General features: G+C 37.5%; 1 protein-coding gene across 5 annotated transcripts in view; it reads left to right on the forward strand.

Moving 5' to 3' along the window:
• Positions 1–408: 408 nt before the first annotated feature.
• SETDB1 (SET domain bifurcated histone lysine methyltransferase 1) overlaps positions 409–17,276 on the forward strand; it is a 35,151-nt gene continuing 18,283 nt past the window's right edge. For 2 of the 5 annotated variants that reach the window (XM_086718141.1, XM_086718143.1), the window contains exons 1-3: positions 562–737; positions 1,611–1,881; positions 3,021–3,172. In XM_086718141.1, coding sequence (XP_086574267.1) covers positions 1,622–1,881; positions 3,021–3,172 — 412 coding nt within the window. In that variant the 5' untranslated portion in view covers positions 562–737; positions 1,611–1,621. Of the gene's footprint in view, positions 542–561; positions 738–1,610; positions 1,882–3,020; positions 3,173–17,276 lie in introns of those variants that run through there. The other 3 variants (XM_086718144.1, XM_086718146.1, XM_086718142.1) reach the window with 2 other exon arrangements.

A 17,276-nucleotide genomic window follows, 5' to 3' on the forward strand; every position in this document is an offset into this window, starting at 1 on the left:
GGCTCAGCAAGCAGTGCATGCGACTATCGATCTCAGGGTTGAGCCCTGCATTGGGTGTAAAGATGACTAAAAAATAAAATCTTTTTAAAAAATCCAGATTCATGACCTTGTAAGTACAAGCCTAGAAAACTAAGCTATTTTACCTCAAAGCAGCAGGTGTAGTGATGAGAGGGGAAGAGAGGATATTGTCACGTTTGTCTTATTCTATCTTGATATTCCTTCACTTGTTACAATTTGTACCACTTCGTAATATAACAAACTAAAGTGAGAAAAACACCTAAACCTAACGGTTTGCTGAGTCTTTAAACAGTAAACTTAGTGTGACTGCCAGGGGTTGGGGTGGCGGAAGAGGTGGAGCTTCGAGAATATACTCTAGGCCACGCCTACTTCACCCGCCCAGTGGCCTCTCACGTGTGCCCTGGAAGGCTCTCCTTTGACGCATGCGTACTTGCCCGAGGTTGCCTGGCCTTGGAGGGGCGCTCAGAGGCTTAGGATTTGACCCCGGCAGGCTACCGTCGTGGCGACCGGAACGGCACCTGAGGTTTGCTTCCGGGCGTCTCTTTTGCTTCCCTTTCCCTCCCTCCCTCACGCTTCATCCCCTCCCCTTGCTCCTTTTTCCGTACGGTTTCGTTCTTCCCCGTTGAGGCCGACCCCAGAGTCTCGAGTCTGGGGTCTGGTTGGTGAAAAGAAGTGTTGTAGTTGGAAGCAGGGAGGTGTGGGAAGTACTGTTAATTGAGGTATTTGGAGATCAGGGGCCCGTCTGGAATGTTTTGTTTGTGGGAGGAGGTTGGGCGAGGGTGGGAAGGAAGTCTTCCGCCAGAGGCGAGCGGGGGCGGGGTTGAGCTGGGTTTGCGGGGTGGGTGGGACGCACCCCCATAAAGGGTAGCGCGGGGGTGGGGTTGGTGTGTGGGCAAAGGAAAAATGGAGGCGGTGAGAACTGGTCTTGGAGTCGCACAGCATTCTGGCATCAGTTTTGCGCCAACCGTTTGATCAAAAAAGCAGTTAACACTAATGCGTAGGCTATTTGGATTGTAGTTTTTAGGTAGCCACATTTTATTCCCAGATTGCTTTAATTTTTCTTTACTTTTGGGAAGCCTCTTTGCTTTTGTATGCATAAGTGTGAATAGACCTTAAAAAGTAAGTTTCCACGTGGAAGCAAGGTAATGTAAAGCGAACAAGTAATTAAAGAGAAAACAGTGAATTATAAACCAACGCCCCCCCATCCAAGTGGAGATATTTGTTCAAATTAGGCATAGCCTGCAAACAAAGATTTCTCTCTTTAGTCAGTTAAGGAACACAGGTCACAGAAATACCTTCCTCAGCAAATTGGTTCTCTTCTGTTTCCTAAAACATTATTTTTTGGTAGCCTCTGTTGCGTATCATATGTTTTCCATGCCCTCACGCTTTTAAACCTTATCCAGGCCCATCTTCTGTAGAATAAGATCAGTACAAAATCTTAGCATTGGATACAGGGGAACGGAGAGGGAGAACATAGAATGGAACCTAATTGTATTTGAATGAGAAGTAGTAGTGTAGGAATGAGTTTTAGAGACTGAAGTTTGGCGGTTATAATAATTGCAAAGGTAATCTTAGTTTTCTCTTCCATGTAGGGGACAACAGCATGTCTTCCATCCCTGGGTGCATTGGTTTGGGTGCAGCCGCAGCTGCGGTGGAGTCTGATGAGATCGCAGAACTGCAACAAGCGGTGGTTGAGGAGCTGGGTATCTCAATGGAGGAACTGAGGCAGTTCATCGATGAAGAACTGGAGAAGATGGACTGTGTACAGCAGCGAAAGAAGCAACTAGCGGAGTTGGAGACGTGGGTAATACAGAAGGAATCTGAGGTGGCCCATGTTGATCAGCTCTTTGATGATGCATCCAGGTGAGGACTACACGGAAAATCGGAGATCTCCCCTTGGCAGACATTTTAGAAGTGTAATTGCTCATGACGTTGTGCCAGTCGCTTTATTCTTTACAAGGTACAGACGTGTAGGACCTTTCTGTTTCTCAAAGGTTACGGCCAACAATCTGACCTCACGGTCGCCAGGGTGGTTCAGTCATTTGGGCATCTGACTCTTGATTTCGGCTCAGGTCATCATCTCTCCCATCGTGGGATCTGGCCCCATGTTGGGCTCTGCGCTAATGGCGTGAACCGACTTGGGATTTTCTCCCTCTCTCTCTGCCCCTGCCCCACACCCTGTCTCTCTTTCTTTCAAAATAAATAAATAAATAAACAAACAAACATTTTAAAAAATCCGACCTCACAACCACCCGTTATATGTAGAATATTCATCTATTGGAAGCCAGTGTATGGTCTACAGTAGAATGGTCAAGGTCTTGAGTCTTTTCCCCTTCTTTCTCCTGTACTCTGCTTCAGAACAACTGCACAGTTTTCTTAGTAGGATGATCGAGGGAGTGAGGATTGTAAGTCGTTGCTGTCTTATGAAACTGTGGAACATGAGCCCTGTATCTACTCATAAATTCCCAGAAGATTGGTGCCTAGTATGCCTTAGTTGTCACTTAAAACATATTTTCATATAGCAAGGTAAATGATGAGATATGGTTAATGTACTTTCAGGTTATTTTGGATTTTGTTAGGGCCTAGTCTGAAACCACTATTTAAACATATTTTAATGAGAAAAGCATTTTATTATTATTATTATTAAGTTTATTTTTGAGAGAAAGAGAGAGACAGAGCACCAGCAGGGGAGGGGCAGAGAGAGAAGGAGAGGGAGACACAGAATTTGAAGCAGGATCCTGGTTCTGAGCTGTCAGCGCAGAGCCCAATGCAGGGCTCGAACTCATGAGCCGTGAGATCATGACCTGAGCCGCAGTTGGATGCTTAACCGATTGGGCCCTCCAGGTGTCCTGAGAAAAGCATTTTAAATTCTAAATGGAGACACTTTGGAATATGACCTGTTTAAATGGAGGTCAGTGTATACTTAAATATATATAAATTCTGATGGCTTTTATACCTATTTCTGCTGGCTTTGACCTTTTCTACATGTGTTCCAATATTAGGGCAGTGACTAACTGTGAGTCTTTGGTGAAGGACTTTTATTCCAAACTGGGACTACAATACCGGGACAGTAGCTCTGAGGATGAAGCCTCCCGGCCTACAGAAATAATCGAGATTCCTGATGAAGATGATGATGTCCTCAGTATTGATTCAGGTAAGAGATAAGACTCTGGGTAGGAAAATCTCAGGATTGAAATTGAGACACAGGAAGACAAACAGATAAAAGAAGAGAGCAGAAATTGTTGGCACTAACTCCATATTCTAAACTGTTGAACTTGCCCGTTACCAAAAAGGAATAGAACATTATTAGTATCATAGATGTCTTCTACGTGCTACTTTCTGATTGAATGACCTTCCTTTCCCCATTCTGTGTCACCTCTATTCTGAATTCCCTTCCTTTTCTTTTTAGGTGGCATTCGCACCTATATATATATTTCAAAACGGTAGATTGTTTGGTTTTGTCTATTTTTGAGGGGTTTTTTAATGTATAATTTACAAACTATAAAATTTACCCACTTTAAGTGTAGAGTTTGAGTTTTAGTAAATTTATAGAGTAGTGCAGTCTTCACCACAGATGTTTGGATTACCCCAAAACATCCCTCTTACCTGTTTGTCTGCATTCTCCATTTTCACCCCAACCATTGATCTGCTTACTTCCTTTTTGCCTTTTCTAGAAATTTCATTTAAATAGAATCACAATTTGTTGTCTTTTGTATCTGGCTTCTGTCATTTAGCATAACATTTTTGCTGTGGAACATGTTGTTCCATGTATCTGTAGTTTGCTTTTTTTTTTCTTTTTGCTGAGCAGTATTCCATTCTATGGATATACCACATACTATCTTCTGTAATTGATGATAAATATTTGGGTTGTTTCTAGTTTGGGGCGATTATGAGTAATGTTGCTATGTACATTTGTGTAGAAGTCTTTATGTGGGCGTTATGTTTCATGTCTTTTGGATATTCCACCTAGGAATAGAATTGTTAGGGCTTAGGGTAAGTGTACATTTGAGTTTTTAAGAAACTGCCATATTGTTTTCAAAAGTGGCTATACCATTCTACATTCCCACTAGCAAAGTATGGGGGTTCCAGTTTCTTTACATCCTTGTTGGTGCTTGGTATTGTCAGTTTTTTATTTTAGCTTTTGCAGTGTGAGTGTGGTGGTATCAAATTGTGATTGTAGTGTGCATTTCCTGAAGGAAGTTGAGCATCTTTTCACATACTTAACTTACCATTTGTTTTTTCTTTGGGAAAACATCCATTAAAATCTTGAGGCTTTTTTAAAAAATCGGGTTGTCTTTTTATTAGAGAACCAATCTTTTGACTTAGAGAACTCAGGCTTTAGGTACAGTTCATTTATCAGATATATTTTAGAAATACTTTCTCTCAAATGTGGTCTTTTCATTTTCTTAATGGTGTCTTTTAACAGTAATAATTCTCAAGATAGAGGTTGAGAGTGGTTGGTTTATTTTGCTTATGACTATTTAGTTGTTTCACCACCATTTGTTGAAAAAACTATCCTTTTGGTATCCTTGTCAAAAATCATCTGGCCACGTATATGAGGGTCTATTTCCAGATTCTGTTCTGTCACATTGATCTATATATTTGTTGTTATACCAGCACCACACTGCTTTTATTACTATAGTTTCAATGGTAAGTATTAAAATCACCTAGTGGGGGCGCCTGGGTGGCGCAGTCGGTTAAGCATCCGACTTCAGCCAGGTCACGATCTCGCGGTCTGTGAGTTCGAGCCCCGCATCAGGCTCTGGGCTGATGGCTCAGAGCCTGGAGCCTGTTTCCGATTCTGTGTCTCCCTCTCTCTCTGCCCCTCCCCCGTTCATGCTCTGGCTCTCTCTGTCCCAAAAATAAATAAACGTTGAAAAAAAAAAATTTTTTTTAAAAATAAAATCACCTAGTGGAAGTCTCCAAATACAAATGTATTTCATATGACTTTGAAATATATTTTGGAATCAGCTTGTCAGTTTCTATCAAGAACATTTTTTAAAGCCTGCTGGGATTTTTAATAGAAACTCTATTGAATCTAAAGGCCAATTTGGAGAGCATTACCTTTTTAACAACTAGTCTTCTAATGCATTAACGTGGTACATTTGTCCTAAGTGTTGTATTCTTTTTAATGCTAATGGGAGTGAGATTATTTACTTAATTTCATTTTAGGATTGTTTGTTGCTAAGATATGAAAATATAGTTGATTTTTGTGTATTAATCTTGTAGCCCTGACCTTACTAAGCTCACTTATTAGTTCTAGAAGTTTTTTGTGGATCCCTTGGGATTTTCTATATGTTAGACCATGCTGTCTCTGCAAATAAAGTCAATTTTACTTCTTTCTTTCTAATCTAAATGTCTTTTATTTCTTTTTTATTGCCTTATTGTACTCAGTAGAACCTCGAGTACAATGTTGAATACAAGTTTGAGGGTAGACATCCTTTCCTTGCTTCTGATCTTAGGGGGAAGCATTTAGTCTTTAGGCATTAATTATAATGTGAGCTTTAAGGTTTTTGTAGATATCCTTTCTCAGGTTGAAGGAAGTTGCTTCTGTTCCTAGAAACTGTCAGGTTGAAAGAAGTTCCTTCTGTTCTGTATTGGATTTGCTAATATTTTTTGTTAAGAATTTTTGCACCTGGGGCACCTGGGTGGCTCAGTTGGTTAAGAGTCTGGCTCTTGATTTCAGCTTAGGTTGTGATCTTGCAGTTCATGAGTTCGAGCCCTGCCTTGGGCTCCACGCTGACGGGGGCCTGCTTGGGATTCTCTCTCCCTCTCTACCTTTCCCCTCTCTCTGTCTCTCTCAAAATAAATAAATAAACTAAAAAGAAAAAAGAGTAGTTTTGTGGAGGACTTTAAAAAAAAATTTTGTTGCATCTATGGTCATGAGGACTATAGGTTTTTAGTTTTATTGTGGTGTGGTTTTTTGACTTTGGTATTAGGGTATTATGGACCTTATAAAGATGAGTTGGGAAATGTTCCCTCCTCTGAATTTGTGTGAAATAGTATTATTTCTTCCTTAAATGTTTGATAAATTCAGCACTGAGACTGTCTTGACCTGGACCTTTCTTTGTGGATGACTTTTTTTTTTTTTTTTTGGATAGATTTTTTTTTTTTTAATAAGCTTTTTAGTTTGGAATAGTTTTTGTTTTTTGTTTGTTTGTTTTAATTTATTTTTGAGAGAGAAAGAATGTGAGCAGGGGAGGGGCAGAGAGAGGGTGGGAAATACAGAATCTGAAGCAGGCTCCAGGCCCTGAGCTGTCAGCACAGAGCCTGACATGGGGCTTAAACTGTTGAACCACCAGATTGTGCCTGAGCCGAAGTCAGACACCCAATGGACTGAGCCACCCAGGCGCCACAGTTTGGAATAGTTTTATATTTTTGTGTAAATTGCAAAGATAATGCAGAGAGTTCTGTATACCTTCCACCAGTTTATTCCAATGTTAGTATTTTTTAATGTTTATTTATTTATTTTGAGAGAGAGAGAGAGACAGAGCATGCATATGTGCACAAGTGGGGGAGAGGGAGAGAGAGAATTCCAAGCAGGCTCTGTGCTGTTACCTCAGAGCCCTACTCGGGACTTGATCTCCCGAACCGCGAGATTATGAGTCAAAGTCAAGAGTTGGACTGAGCCACCCAGGCACCCCTAATGTTAATATTTTGTTACTGTGATACATTGGCCCAAACTAAAAAACAAACATGGGTGCGTTACTTATCTAAACTTATCCAAACTCCACGCTTTGGATTTCTGGGCTTTTCCCATTCCAGGTGGGAAGCTTTTTAATTACTAATTAATTTTCTTTACCTGATATGTCTATTTGTATTTTCTGTTCCTTCTTAAGTCATTTTTGTTAATTTGTATCTTTCTAGGAATTTTTCCATCTCATTTAGTTGTCTAAATTATTGCCATAAAGTTCATACTATTCCCTTATGACTCTTTTGAATTTCTGTAGGTTCTGTAGCAATGTTCCTTTCATTCCTGATATTGGTTATTTGGATCTCTTTTTTTCCCTTGGTTAATCTAGCTGAAGGATTATTGGTTTTTTTGCTCTTTTTCAAGGGACCAGTTTTTGTGTTCATTTGTTTCTTTTTCTCTACCGTTTTCCTGTTTTTTTGTTACACTGATTTCTACTCTGATCTTTATTATTTTCTTCCTTCCATGTACTTGGGTTTGATTTGCTCTTCTTTTTCTAGTTTCTTAAAATGAAAATAGATTATTGATTTGGTTTTAGGTCTTCTTCCTTTCTAATATAAAATTTATGCATTGCTTTACTACATCTCATAAATTTTTTTGTTACATTTTCACTTTATTTTTTTAATATTAAAAATATATATGCTTTTTTTATATTTTAATTTTTATTTTAGAGAGAGAATGTGAGCGTGGGAAAGGGGCAGAAAGAGAGGGAGAGAGAGAGAATCCCAAGCAGGTTCCATGCTTAGCACAGAGCCTGACACAGGGCTTGATCCCATGACCCTAGAATCGTGATCTGAGCTGAAATCAAGAGTCAGACACAACCGACTGAGCCACCCACGCACCCCATATTTTCCGTTTCCCTTTAACTTATAATTTTAATTTCCTGTGTGATTTTTCTTTGACCAATGGTTTATCCCAAGTATTTAGGAATTTCCCAGATTTCTTTGTGTTGTGACTTTTTTATTTAATATAATTTTGGTCAGAAAACCTGCTTTGTATTATTTTAATCCTTTTAAATGTATTTAAATGTTTTTTAATGGCCTAGTATATTATCTGTCCTGGAGAATGATCCATGTGTGCTTGCAAACAATTTGTATTCTGCTGCTGTTGATTGGAATATTTTATAAATGTTTTTTAGGTTAAGTTGGCGATAGTGCTGTTCAAGTCTTCTGTGTCCTTATTGATTTTCTGTCTGGTTATTTTAACAATTACTTGGAAAGGAGTTTTGAAATCTTGAACTAAAATTGTTGACTTGTTTGTCATTTCAATTCTTTCAGTTTTTGCTTCCTATATTTTGGGACTCTGTTATGTATATGTTTATAGTTACTTTTTTTATTATTATAAGGTATCTCTTTGTGTCTCAAGTGATATCCCTTGTCTTAAAGTCTATTTTGTCAGATATTAATGTGGAATTTCCATTTCTGTTATGATTACTGTTTGTATATTGTGTCGTTTTCTGTATTTTTACTTAAAATCTTTGTCTTGAATTTAGTGTATTTCTTGCATACAATATATGTATAGTTAGATCTCTTTTTTTTTTAATTTTTTTTAATGTATGTGTATTTTTGAGAGAGAGACAGAGCACAAGTGAGGAAGGGACAGAGAGAGAGTGAGACACAGAATCTGAAGCAGGCTCTAGGCTCTGAGCTGTTAGCACAGAGCCTGATGCGGGGCTCGAACTCACAAACCATGAGATAATGACTTGAACTGAAGTCAGACACTTAACCAACTGAGCCACCCAGGTGCCCCAGATCTTGTTTTTTTTTAATCCATTCTCACAGTTTCTGCCTTTTTAATTAGTATTGAGTGCATTCACAGTTGATATGAATCCATATGGGTGGATTTTTATCGGCCATTTTACATTTTCTCCCCCTATGTCCCATGTCTTTTATATTTGTCTGTTCTTTACTGCTTTCTTTGTGTCAAACAAATATTTCAGTAAGTCATTTTAATTTCTCTGATTTTTTTTGGCTTTTAAAAAAAGTGCTTGCATATTTATCTGGTCATTAACTACTACAAGTTAATACTGACTTAATTCTGGTAAAATATAGCAGCTTTGCACCGGGATAGCTCCATTTTCACTCTCTTCTTGTGTGGTACTGTTGTCAAATATATTGCATCTACATATGTTTAAAGCCAACAATTTTGTGTTACAGTTATTGCCAGGAGTAATCTTATTTTTAAAGATGTTATGGGAAGAAAAGAGAAAAATACATATTTACCCAGATGTTTACATTTCTATTCCTCTTCATTTCTTCCTGTGGATCTGAGTTAGGATCTAGTGTCATCCTTTTCCAGCCAGAAAGATTTCCTTTAATATTTCTTGTAATTCTGAGGCACCTGGGTGGCTCAGGTGTTAAGTGTCCCAACTCTTAAGTGATTAAGTGTCCAACTCTTGATTTTGGCTCAGGTTATTTGTGAGATCGAGCCTCACGTCAGGCCCTGTACCAACCACACAGAGCCTGCTTGGCATTCTCTCCCTTCCTCTCTCTCTGCCCTTCTCTCTCTCTCTCTCTCTCTCTCTCTCAAAATAAATATTTAAAGCATATTTCTTGTGGTCCTGCTAAAAGTCATTTCATTTATCTGAGATATAGCATTCTTGGTTCACTGTTTTCTTTTGGCATTTCGAATATGCCATTCCAGTGCCTTCTGGCCTCAGTTATTTCTGATAGGAAGTTAGATGAATGTGTTGTACCCTGGATGTGAGTCATTTTTGTTTTACTGCTTTTAAGATTTTCTCTTTTGATTTTAGTAGTTTCAGTAGGTTGTGTCTAGGTATAATTCTCTCCGTATTTGTCGTATTTGAGATTCATGGAACTTGGATCTGTAGATTCACATTTTTCATCAAATTTAGAAGTGTTTCGGTCATTATTTCTTCATATATGTTTTTCCAGCCCTTTCTCCCCTGGCCTTCTGAGCTCATCATTATGCATATGGTAGAATGCTTCACATTGTCTTATAAGTCTTTGAGACACTGTTCATTTTTCTTCAACCTTCTTCTCTTTGTGCTTTGGATGGGGCAATTTCTCTATATAGGTATCTATTAGTTTATTTATTCTTCTGCCATTTTAAATTTGCTTTTTTTAGCCCCCCCAGTGAATGCAGTAAAACCTTGGATTGTGACTAGTCTGCTCTGTGAGTGTTCTGCAAGACGAGCAAAAATTTCTAATAAATTTTAACTTGATAAGCAGGTAGTGTCTTGGAATACAAGTAGTTCATAACACTGAACATCAGTCACATGATCACAACTCAGCTCTCTCTCTGAGGGATTGTGGGTCATCATCAATGCAATCTCACATTTCTGTGAAATCCTCAAAAGGAGGCATTGGATAGGTTCCTTGTTAAAGTTGCACAAAAGGAAAAAGATTCCATTGAGCCAATAGCAGTGATTCCGTTAGTGACAGTGAAAGTCGTCCTACACAATAACCCTCCTCTCTCTTGTCTTCCTCACACCAGCCACAAAGGTTTTCAAAGGTAAGTGCAGGTTAATTTATTTTTCTTTGTATTTTGTATTTTCTTTATTATTATGTATTATAGTATTGTAATAATTTTTATATGAATTTTTGGGGTTGTGGAATTAATCATCTGAGTTTTCATTATTTCTTATGGGGAAATTTGCTTTGATATACAAGTGCTTTGGATTATAAGGATGTTTCTGGAATGAATTATGCTCAAAAACCAAGGTTTTACTGTATTTCGTTTCAGTTTTTGTAATTTCAACCCTGGAATTTCCATTTGCTTCTTTTTATAGTCAAATCTTTTGTTTATTAAGTATTAGCATATTTTCCTTTAAATCTTTGAATGTAATTTCCATGAGCTCTTTGAGCATATTTATAAATCCAATACCTAGGCCCGTATGGCAAGTCAGTTTCCATTGCTAGAGTTTTGTTTCCTGAGTATAGGGCGTACTTTCCTATTTCTTTGAATGTTTCATTATTTTTGTTGTTGAAAGCTGGATACTTTCAAGTTTTTTTTCTTATGATGCCAACTGTGTCTTCTTTGTAGTGTACAGCTGATGTCTCTGCTTGGTTTTTAAATTTGAACTATATATATTAGCTTGGCTCCTAACCTTTGCTCCCTTTTTTTTACATAGTTGAGCCAGTGAGTTTTATAGAAATATAGACAATGCATTCAGAGTTGCATGTATTCTCAAGTCTCCATTGGGTTTCCTGCATCTTTTCTGTATGTGCATAGTTTAGCAGTCACCCACAGATTCTTATATATGTATTTATGTGTGTGTGTGTGTGTGTGTGTGTGTATGTATATATATATGTGTGTATATAACTTTATATATATTAACTTGGCTCTTAACAATTGCTCCCCCCCCCTTTTTTTTTTGCATAGTTTAGCCAGTGAGTTTTACGGAGGTATAGAGAATACATTCAGAGTTGCATTTAGTTCTCAAGTTTCCATGGACCTCCTGGGTCTTGTCTGCATTTGCACAGTTTAGCAGTCACTCAAGAATGCATAGAGAATTTATCTAAGCCTGTCCATGGTTCTTTCATTTTCAGGATCTCCTTGTTAAGTTTCTGACTGGTTTGCTGCTCACCCTAAACAAGAGCTGCAAGCTCAGACTAGTAAAGCTGCTCATTGCCATGGCTAGTGCCTCAATGGTAAAGCCGTAGTTTGCACTCACCAAACAAGGAGTGGAGTGGGGATGGGAGCCGCCCCAGGCAAGCAGGCCACAGACTTCTCTTTCTTACCAGAATTCAAGCAATTTTTCAGAACAAACACTTTGAATTAATTCTTTGCCTTTGGTCAATTTCCAGTGCCCTGAAATGATTGTTTGTAACTTTTTTTTTCCAGTTTTATAGTTGTTTTCTGCATAGGGGAGTCATCTGTATCACTATTTTCATATCAGTATTATCAGAAGCGCCATAGTTTTGCCTTTTTTTAACTGTAGAAGTGGAATCATACATAGTGTATACATACATTCTTCAGTCATTTTTTTAACATCTTGCTGATGTGTGATGTTTAACTCAGTAACTACTACAGCATAGTATTCCATCTTGTGAATATGACACAGTATATCTATTCTCCTGTCAGTTGCATTTCATTTGTTTTCAATTCAAATAATGCTCTAAATATTCTTATACATGATTCCTAATCCACATATGCAAGAATCTTTCTAAATTTTGGCAGTCTTACTAAATTTTTAGGAGATATACATATATATATATATATATATATATATATATATATATATACATATATATATATACACACACACACACACACTCACACTCTAAGGAGTTGCTAGTTCTTAGGATATGGAAATTTTAACATTACTGGATAAGCAATGGCCAAACAGCTTTCCAAAGTGGTTGTACCAATTTATATTTGTAACTACCAGTGGATGAGAGTGTCCTGTGCTACACATACTTGACAACACTTGGTATTGTGATTTTTAGTATATGTGCTGCCGAAGCGAGCACTGTGATTTTTAAATTTTATTTCCCTACTGATGAACTTGAGAATCTTTTCATGTGTTTGTGAGTCATCTGTAGTTTTTCTTTGAAATGTCTGTTCATGTCTCTTGTTTGTTTGCTCACTCAGTGATCATTGCCGTTACTAATCGTATGCAGTTGTGTGTTGCAAATATCACTCCCAGCTTACAGTTTATCTTTATTTGTTATGTTATTTGTTGAAAAACAGGTGTCATACTCTAGGATTTTTTTTCATGGTCATTGTGTTTTATATCCTTTCTGCCCTGAGGCTTTATTATAAAGGTCATTTATGTTGCCTTTGAAAGTTTCATAGTTTCACCTGTCACATTTAAGTCTTTAATTCAACTGGAATTTATTTTTTGTGTAGTATTTGAGGTCAAAATCAAATTTTTTTTTCCATATGGTTATTAATGTTTCAGCACCACTACTGAAATGAATCCCTCCTTACTGATTTTGCATTGTCTGCTCTATCATAAATTATTTCCAGGGGCGCCTGGGTGGCTTGGTTGGTTAAGCAACCGACTCTTGACTTTGTCTCAGGTAATGATCTCATGGTTCGTGAGTTCAAGCCCCTTGTTGGGCTCTGCGCTAACAGTGTGGGGTCTGCTTGGGATTCTCTGTCTCCTCTCTCTTTCCCTCCCCCACCCTCAAATAAATAAACATTAAAAAATAATTTCCATATGTATTGATTTGTTTCTGGATTTTCTGTTCTTTTTCATTGGTCTGTCATTTTTTTCTTTTTTTTATTTTATTGTATTTTTTATTTTATTTTTAATTTTTTCAAATTAACATCCAAATTAGTTAGCATATAGTGCAACAGTGATTTCAGGAGTAGATTCCTTAGTGCCCCTTACCCATTTAGCCCATCCCCCCTCCCACACCCCCTCCAATAACCCTCTGTTTGCTTTCCCTATTTATGAGTCTCTTATGTTTTGTCCCCCTCCCTGTTTTTATATTCTTTTTATTTCCCTTCCCTTATGTTCATCTGTTTTATCTCTTAAAGTCCTCATATGAGTGAAGTCATATGATTTTTGTCTTTCTCTAATTTCCCTTAGCATAACACTCTCCAGTTCCATCCACATAGTTGCAAATGGCAAGATTCTTTTTGATTGCTGAGTAATACTCCATTGTATGTGTGTGTATCTATCTGTGTATGTGTGTGTGTATATATATATATATATATATATATATATATATATATGTATGTGTATATGTATGTGTATATATATATATAAAACATTTTTTTTTTTCAACGTTTATTTATTTTTGGGACAGAGAGAGACAGAGCATGAATGGGGGAGGGGCAGAGAGAGAGGGAGACACAGAATCGGAAACAGGCTCCAGGCTCTGAGCCATCAGCCCAGAGCCTGACGCGGGGCTCGAACTCATGGACCGCGAGATCGTGACCTGGCTGAAGTCGGACGCTTAACCGACTGCGCCACCCAGGCGCCCCTATAAAACATTTCTTTATCCATTCATCCATCGATGGACATTTGGGCTCCTTCCATACTTTGGCTGTTGTTAATAGTGCTGCTATAAATATGGGGGTGCATGTGTCCCTTCGAAACAGCACACCTGTATCCCATGGATAAATGCCTAGTAGTGCAATTGCTGGGTCGTAGGGTAGTTCTATTTTTAGTTTTTTTGAGGAACCTCCATACTGTTTTCCAGAGTGGCTACACCAGCTTGCATTCCCAGGTCTGTCATTTTTTCTTATCTCAGTTCTGTATTATGTAATAACTGGACTTTATTAGTTTCTATATCTGTTAACTCCAGTCACCTTACTTTGTTGTTCTTCATGTTTGTCTTGGTTGTTTTTTTTTTTTTTTCCAACGTTTATTTATTTTTGGGACAGAGAGAGACAGAGCATGAACGGGGGAGGGGCAGAGAGAGAGGGAGACACAGAATCGGAAACAGGCTCCAGGCTCTGAGCCATCAGCCCAGAGCCTGACGCGGGGCTCGAACTCACGGACCGCGAGATCGTGACCTGGCTGAAGTCGGACGCTTAACCGACTGTGCCACCCAGGCGCCCCTGTCTTGGTTCTTTTTATCTTTTGTGCTTATATATGTATTTGAGAGTCAGCGTGTCATATTCTCCACTCCCTCCCTCCCTGACAAAAAAAAACCCACAAAAACCAAAACAAAAACTATTGACATTATTAAAAGATCAATTTAGGAATAGCTGATAACTTCATGCTATTCAGTTGTTCTACATAAAAATAATTTATTTAGTCCTTAATATTTTTCAGCAAAATTGATGGTTGCACATCAGTATGAATGTGCTTAAACTACTGAACTGTACACTTAAAAATGGTTAAGGTGGTGTATATTTTATGTTATGTGTATTTTACCACAATAAAAAAAGGGATAAAAAGAACCAGATTTATAGGTACTAAGAGGAAATACTTTCCTAGATATTTGAGGTATAAAAAGCAACATAAAAACTGATGTTGAAAGTGAGTAAAAGAATAGGGGAAAGAGTACATATTTACATTTATCTTTGGCTGCAACAGAAACTGATAATATTGGTTGTTTCTGAGGAGAGGAACTAGAAGCAGGAGTATGAGGGAAGTGTATTTTTACTGTGTGTCCTTTTAATAATGTTTGAATTTTTTTACCACATGAATACTTTTACTTTTAAGGGGCGCTTAAATACAAAGGCCCTACAAGATTAAGAACTGTCCTTCCTGAAAGAAAGAAATGTAGGATGTGTTTTGAAGCCTTTTACAGTTGTGAGAGGTGTAAGATAACAGATCCTTAATCATATACTATATTCACAGCTCTTTGAGGAATGCACAGGGATGTCTGTATTCTCTCCAAGGTTGAGTTCATATCCCACAAATGACTATGTGTTCCAACTTTTAAAACTTAATATATCTTTAGCAGTCTCCTGTTACTGAAGATTCATTATGAACCTCATCTGGAGATGTTACAGTTTATTTATTTTGTTAAGTGGACATTGTTCTTAGAACATTTACATTGCTTTCTATTTTTAATTTTAGTTTTTTCTTTTTTTGCTGCCTTTTTCTCCTAGTTTTATTTAAATATAATTGACATATAACATTGTATTAGTTTAAGGTGTAAAACAGTGATTTGATATACGTGTATATTGTGAAATGATTACCACCATTGCTTTCCATTTTTATCTATTTATTTATTTTAAGTTTATTCATTTTGAGAGAGAGCGCATGCCTGTGTGGGAGCATGGGGGGGGGGGGGGGGAAGGCAGGCAGAAAGAGGCAAGAGAGAGAATCCCAAGCCGACTCCACACTGTCAGCCCAGAGCCCATGGGGCTCAAACCTGTGAACCGCAAGATCATGGATCATGACCTGAGCTGAAGTCTGGGGTCAGACACTTAAACAACTGAGCCACCTAGGCACCCCTGCTTTCCATTTAAACAGATGTTATAAATCTCTAAATCGGCACTGTCCAATACAGTAGCCGCTATACACATGTGACTGTTTAAATTATGCAAAATGTGAAGGGTCTGGTATTTTCCAGAATATACCAAGAACCGTTAGGGTGCCCAGATGGCTCAGTTAGTTAAGTGTCCAACTCTTGATTTGGACATCAAGTTTGTGGGATCCAGCCTTACATTGGGCTCTGGGCTGACAGCACAGAGCCTGCTTGGGATTCTCTCTCTCTCTCTCTCTCTCTTCAATAATAAAATAAATAAGCTTAAAATAAATAAAAATAGACTTTAAAAAATAAACTTAAAAAATAAATAAACTTAAAAAAAACCTGTTAACTCAAGAATGAAAAAAGGCAACCCAGTTAAAAAATGGGCAAGACATTTGAATAGTTATTTCTTCAAATAAGATTCGTAAATGACCAATAAATACATGGAAAGATGCTTGATGTCATTAATCATTAAGGAAATGCAAGTCAGAACCATTTTATACTAATTAAGATGGCTGTAATCAAAAAGACAGTAACAAGTGTTGATGTGGAGAAACTGGAATCCTCTATATTGCTTGTGGGATTAAAAAATGGTACAGCCACTTTGGAAGTCTTTCAGTTCCTCAAAAGGTTAAACATGGAATTACTGTATGGCCCTGCAGTTCCACTCCTAGCCATATACCCAAGAGAAATGATAACTTGTGCCCATATAAAAATGGCTATAGAAATGTTCAAATCAGCATTGTTCATAATAGCTAAAAAGTGGAGACAACCCAAATGTCCATCAGTTGGTGAATGGATAAACAAAATATGGCATATTCATATAATGGAATATTATTCAGCCGTAAAAAGGAATTTCATGTGATGAGCCACATATATGATTTCGCTTATATGAAATGTCCAGAATAGATAAATCCATAGAGACAGAAAGTAGATTAGTGGTTACTGGCAGTTAGCAGGAAGGTTGAATGGGGAATTACTGCTAATGGGTGTTTTCATCACCCCAGAAAGAAACCTCATACTCATTAGTTGATTTTGTTCCGGGGTGATGAAAATTTTCTGGAATTAGGTGGTAGCGATAGTTGTACAACAACTTTGTGAATATACTAAAAACCACTGAATTAAACATTTATGGTATGTGAATTATATCTGAATTTTTAAAATTTTTAAATAAAATTCAAAATTTACTTTCTCTGTTGGACTAGCTACATTTAATGTGCTTAGTAGCCAAATGTTAGCAGATTTAACAGTACAATATAGAACATTATCACAGCGGAAAGTTCTATTGGCCAGCACTACTCAACAATAAACATACTTTTGCTTCATTCCTTGACCACATCTCATTTGTCAGATCATTCAGATAATCCATAAGCAAATTGTTGTTATAAAAATTTAAATATAATGGCACCTGGTTGGCTCATTCAGTAGAGTGTGCAACTCTTGATCTCATGGTCATGAGTTCAAGCCCCACATTGAGCATGGAGCCTACTTTAAAAAAGAAAAATAATGCAGTGAAAAACCAAACTCCTGTAAACTACCACCTATCCCAGTACTTTATCCCCAGGTAAGCACTGTCACCTATTTGCTGTGTATCTTTCTGGACCATTTAGTACTTTTAATGTATATGTTTATATATTTAGTTGTCATGTGTTATTAGTAATGCTTCTGTGATAATGTTTTTAAGTAGCTCAGTTTGTTGATTTCTTGGAAATTCTTATGTT

The sequence above is a fragment of the Puma concolor genome, chromosome C1 (genome assembly GCF_028749965.1).
Source record: "Puma concolor isolate L17-30 chromosome C1, mPumCon1.1.hap2, whole genome shotgun sequence".
NCBI classification, from domain to species: domain Eukaryota; kingdom Metazoa; phylum Chordata; class Mammalia; order Carnivora; family Felidae; genus Puma; species Puma concolor.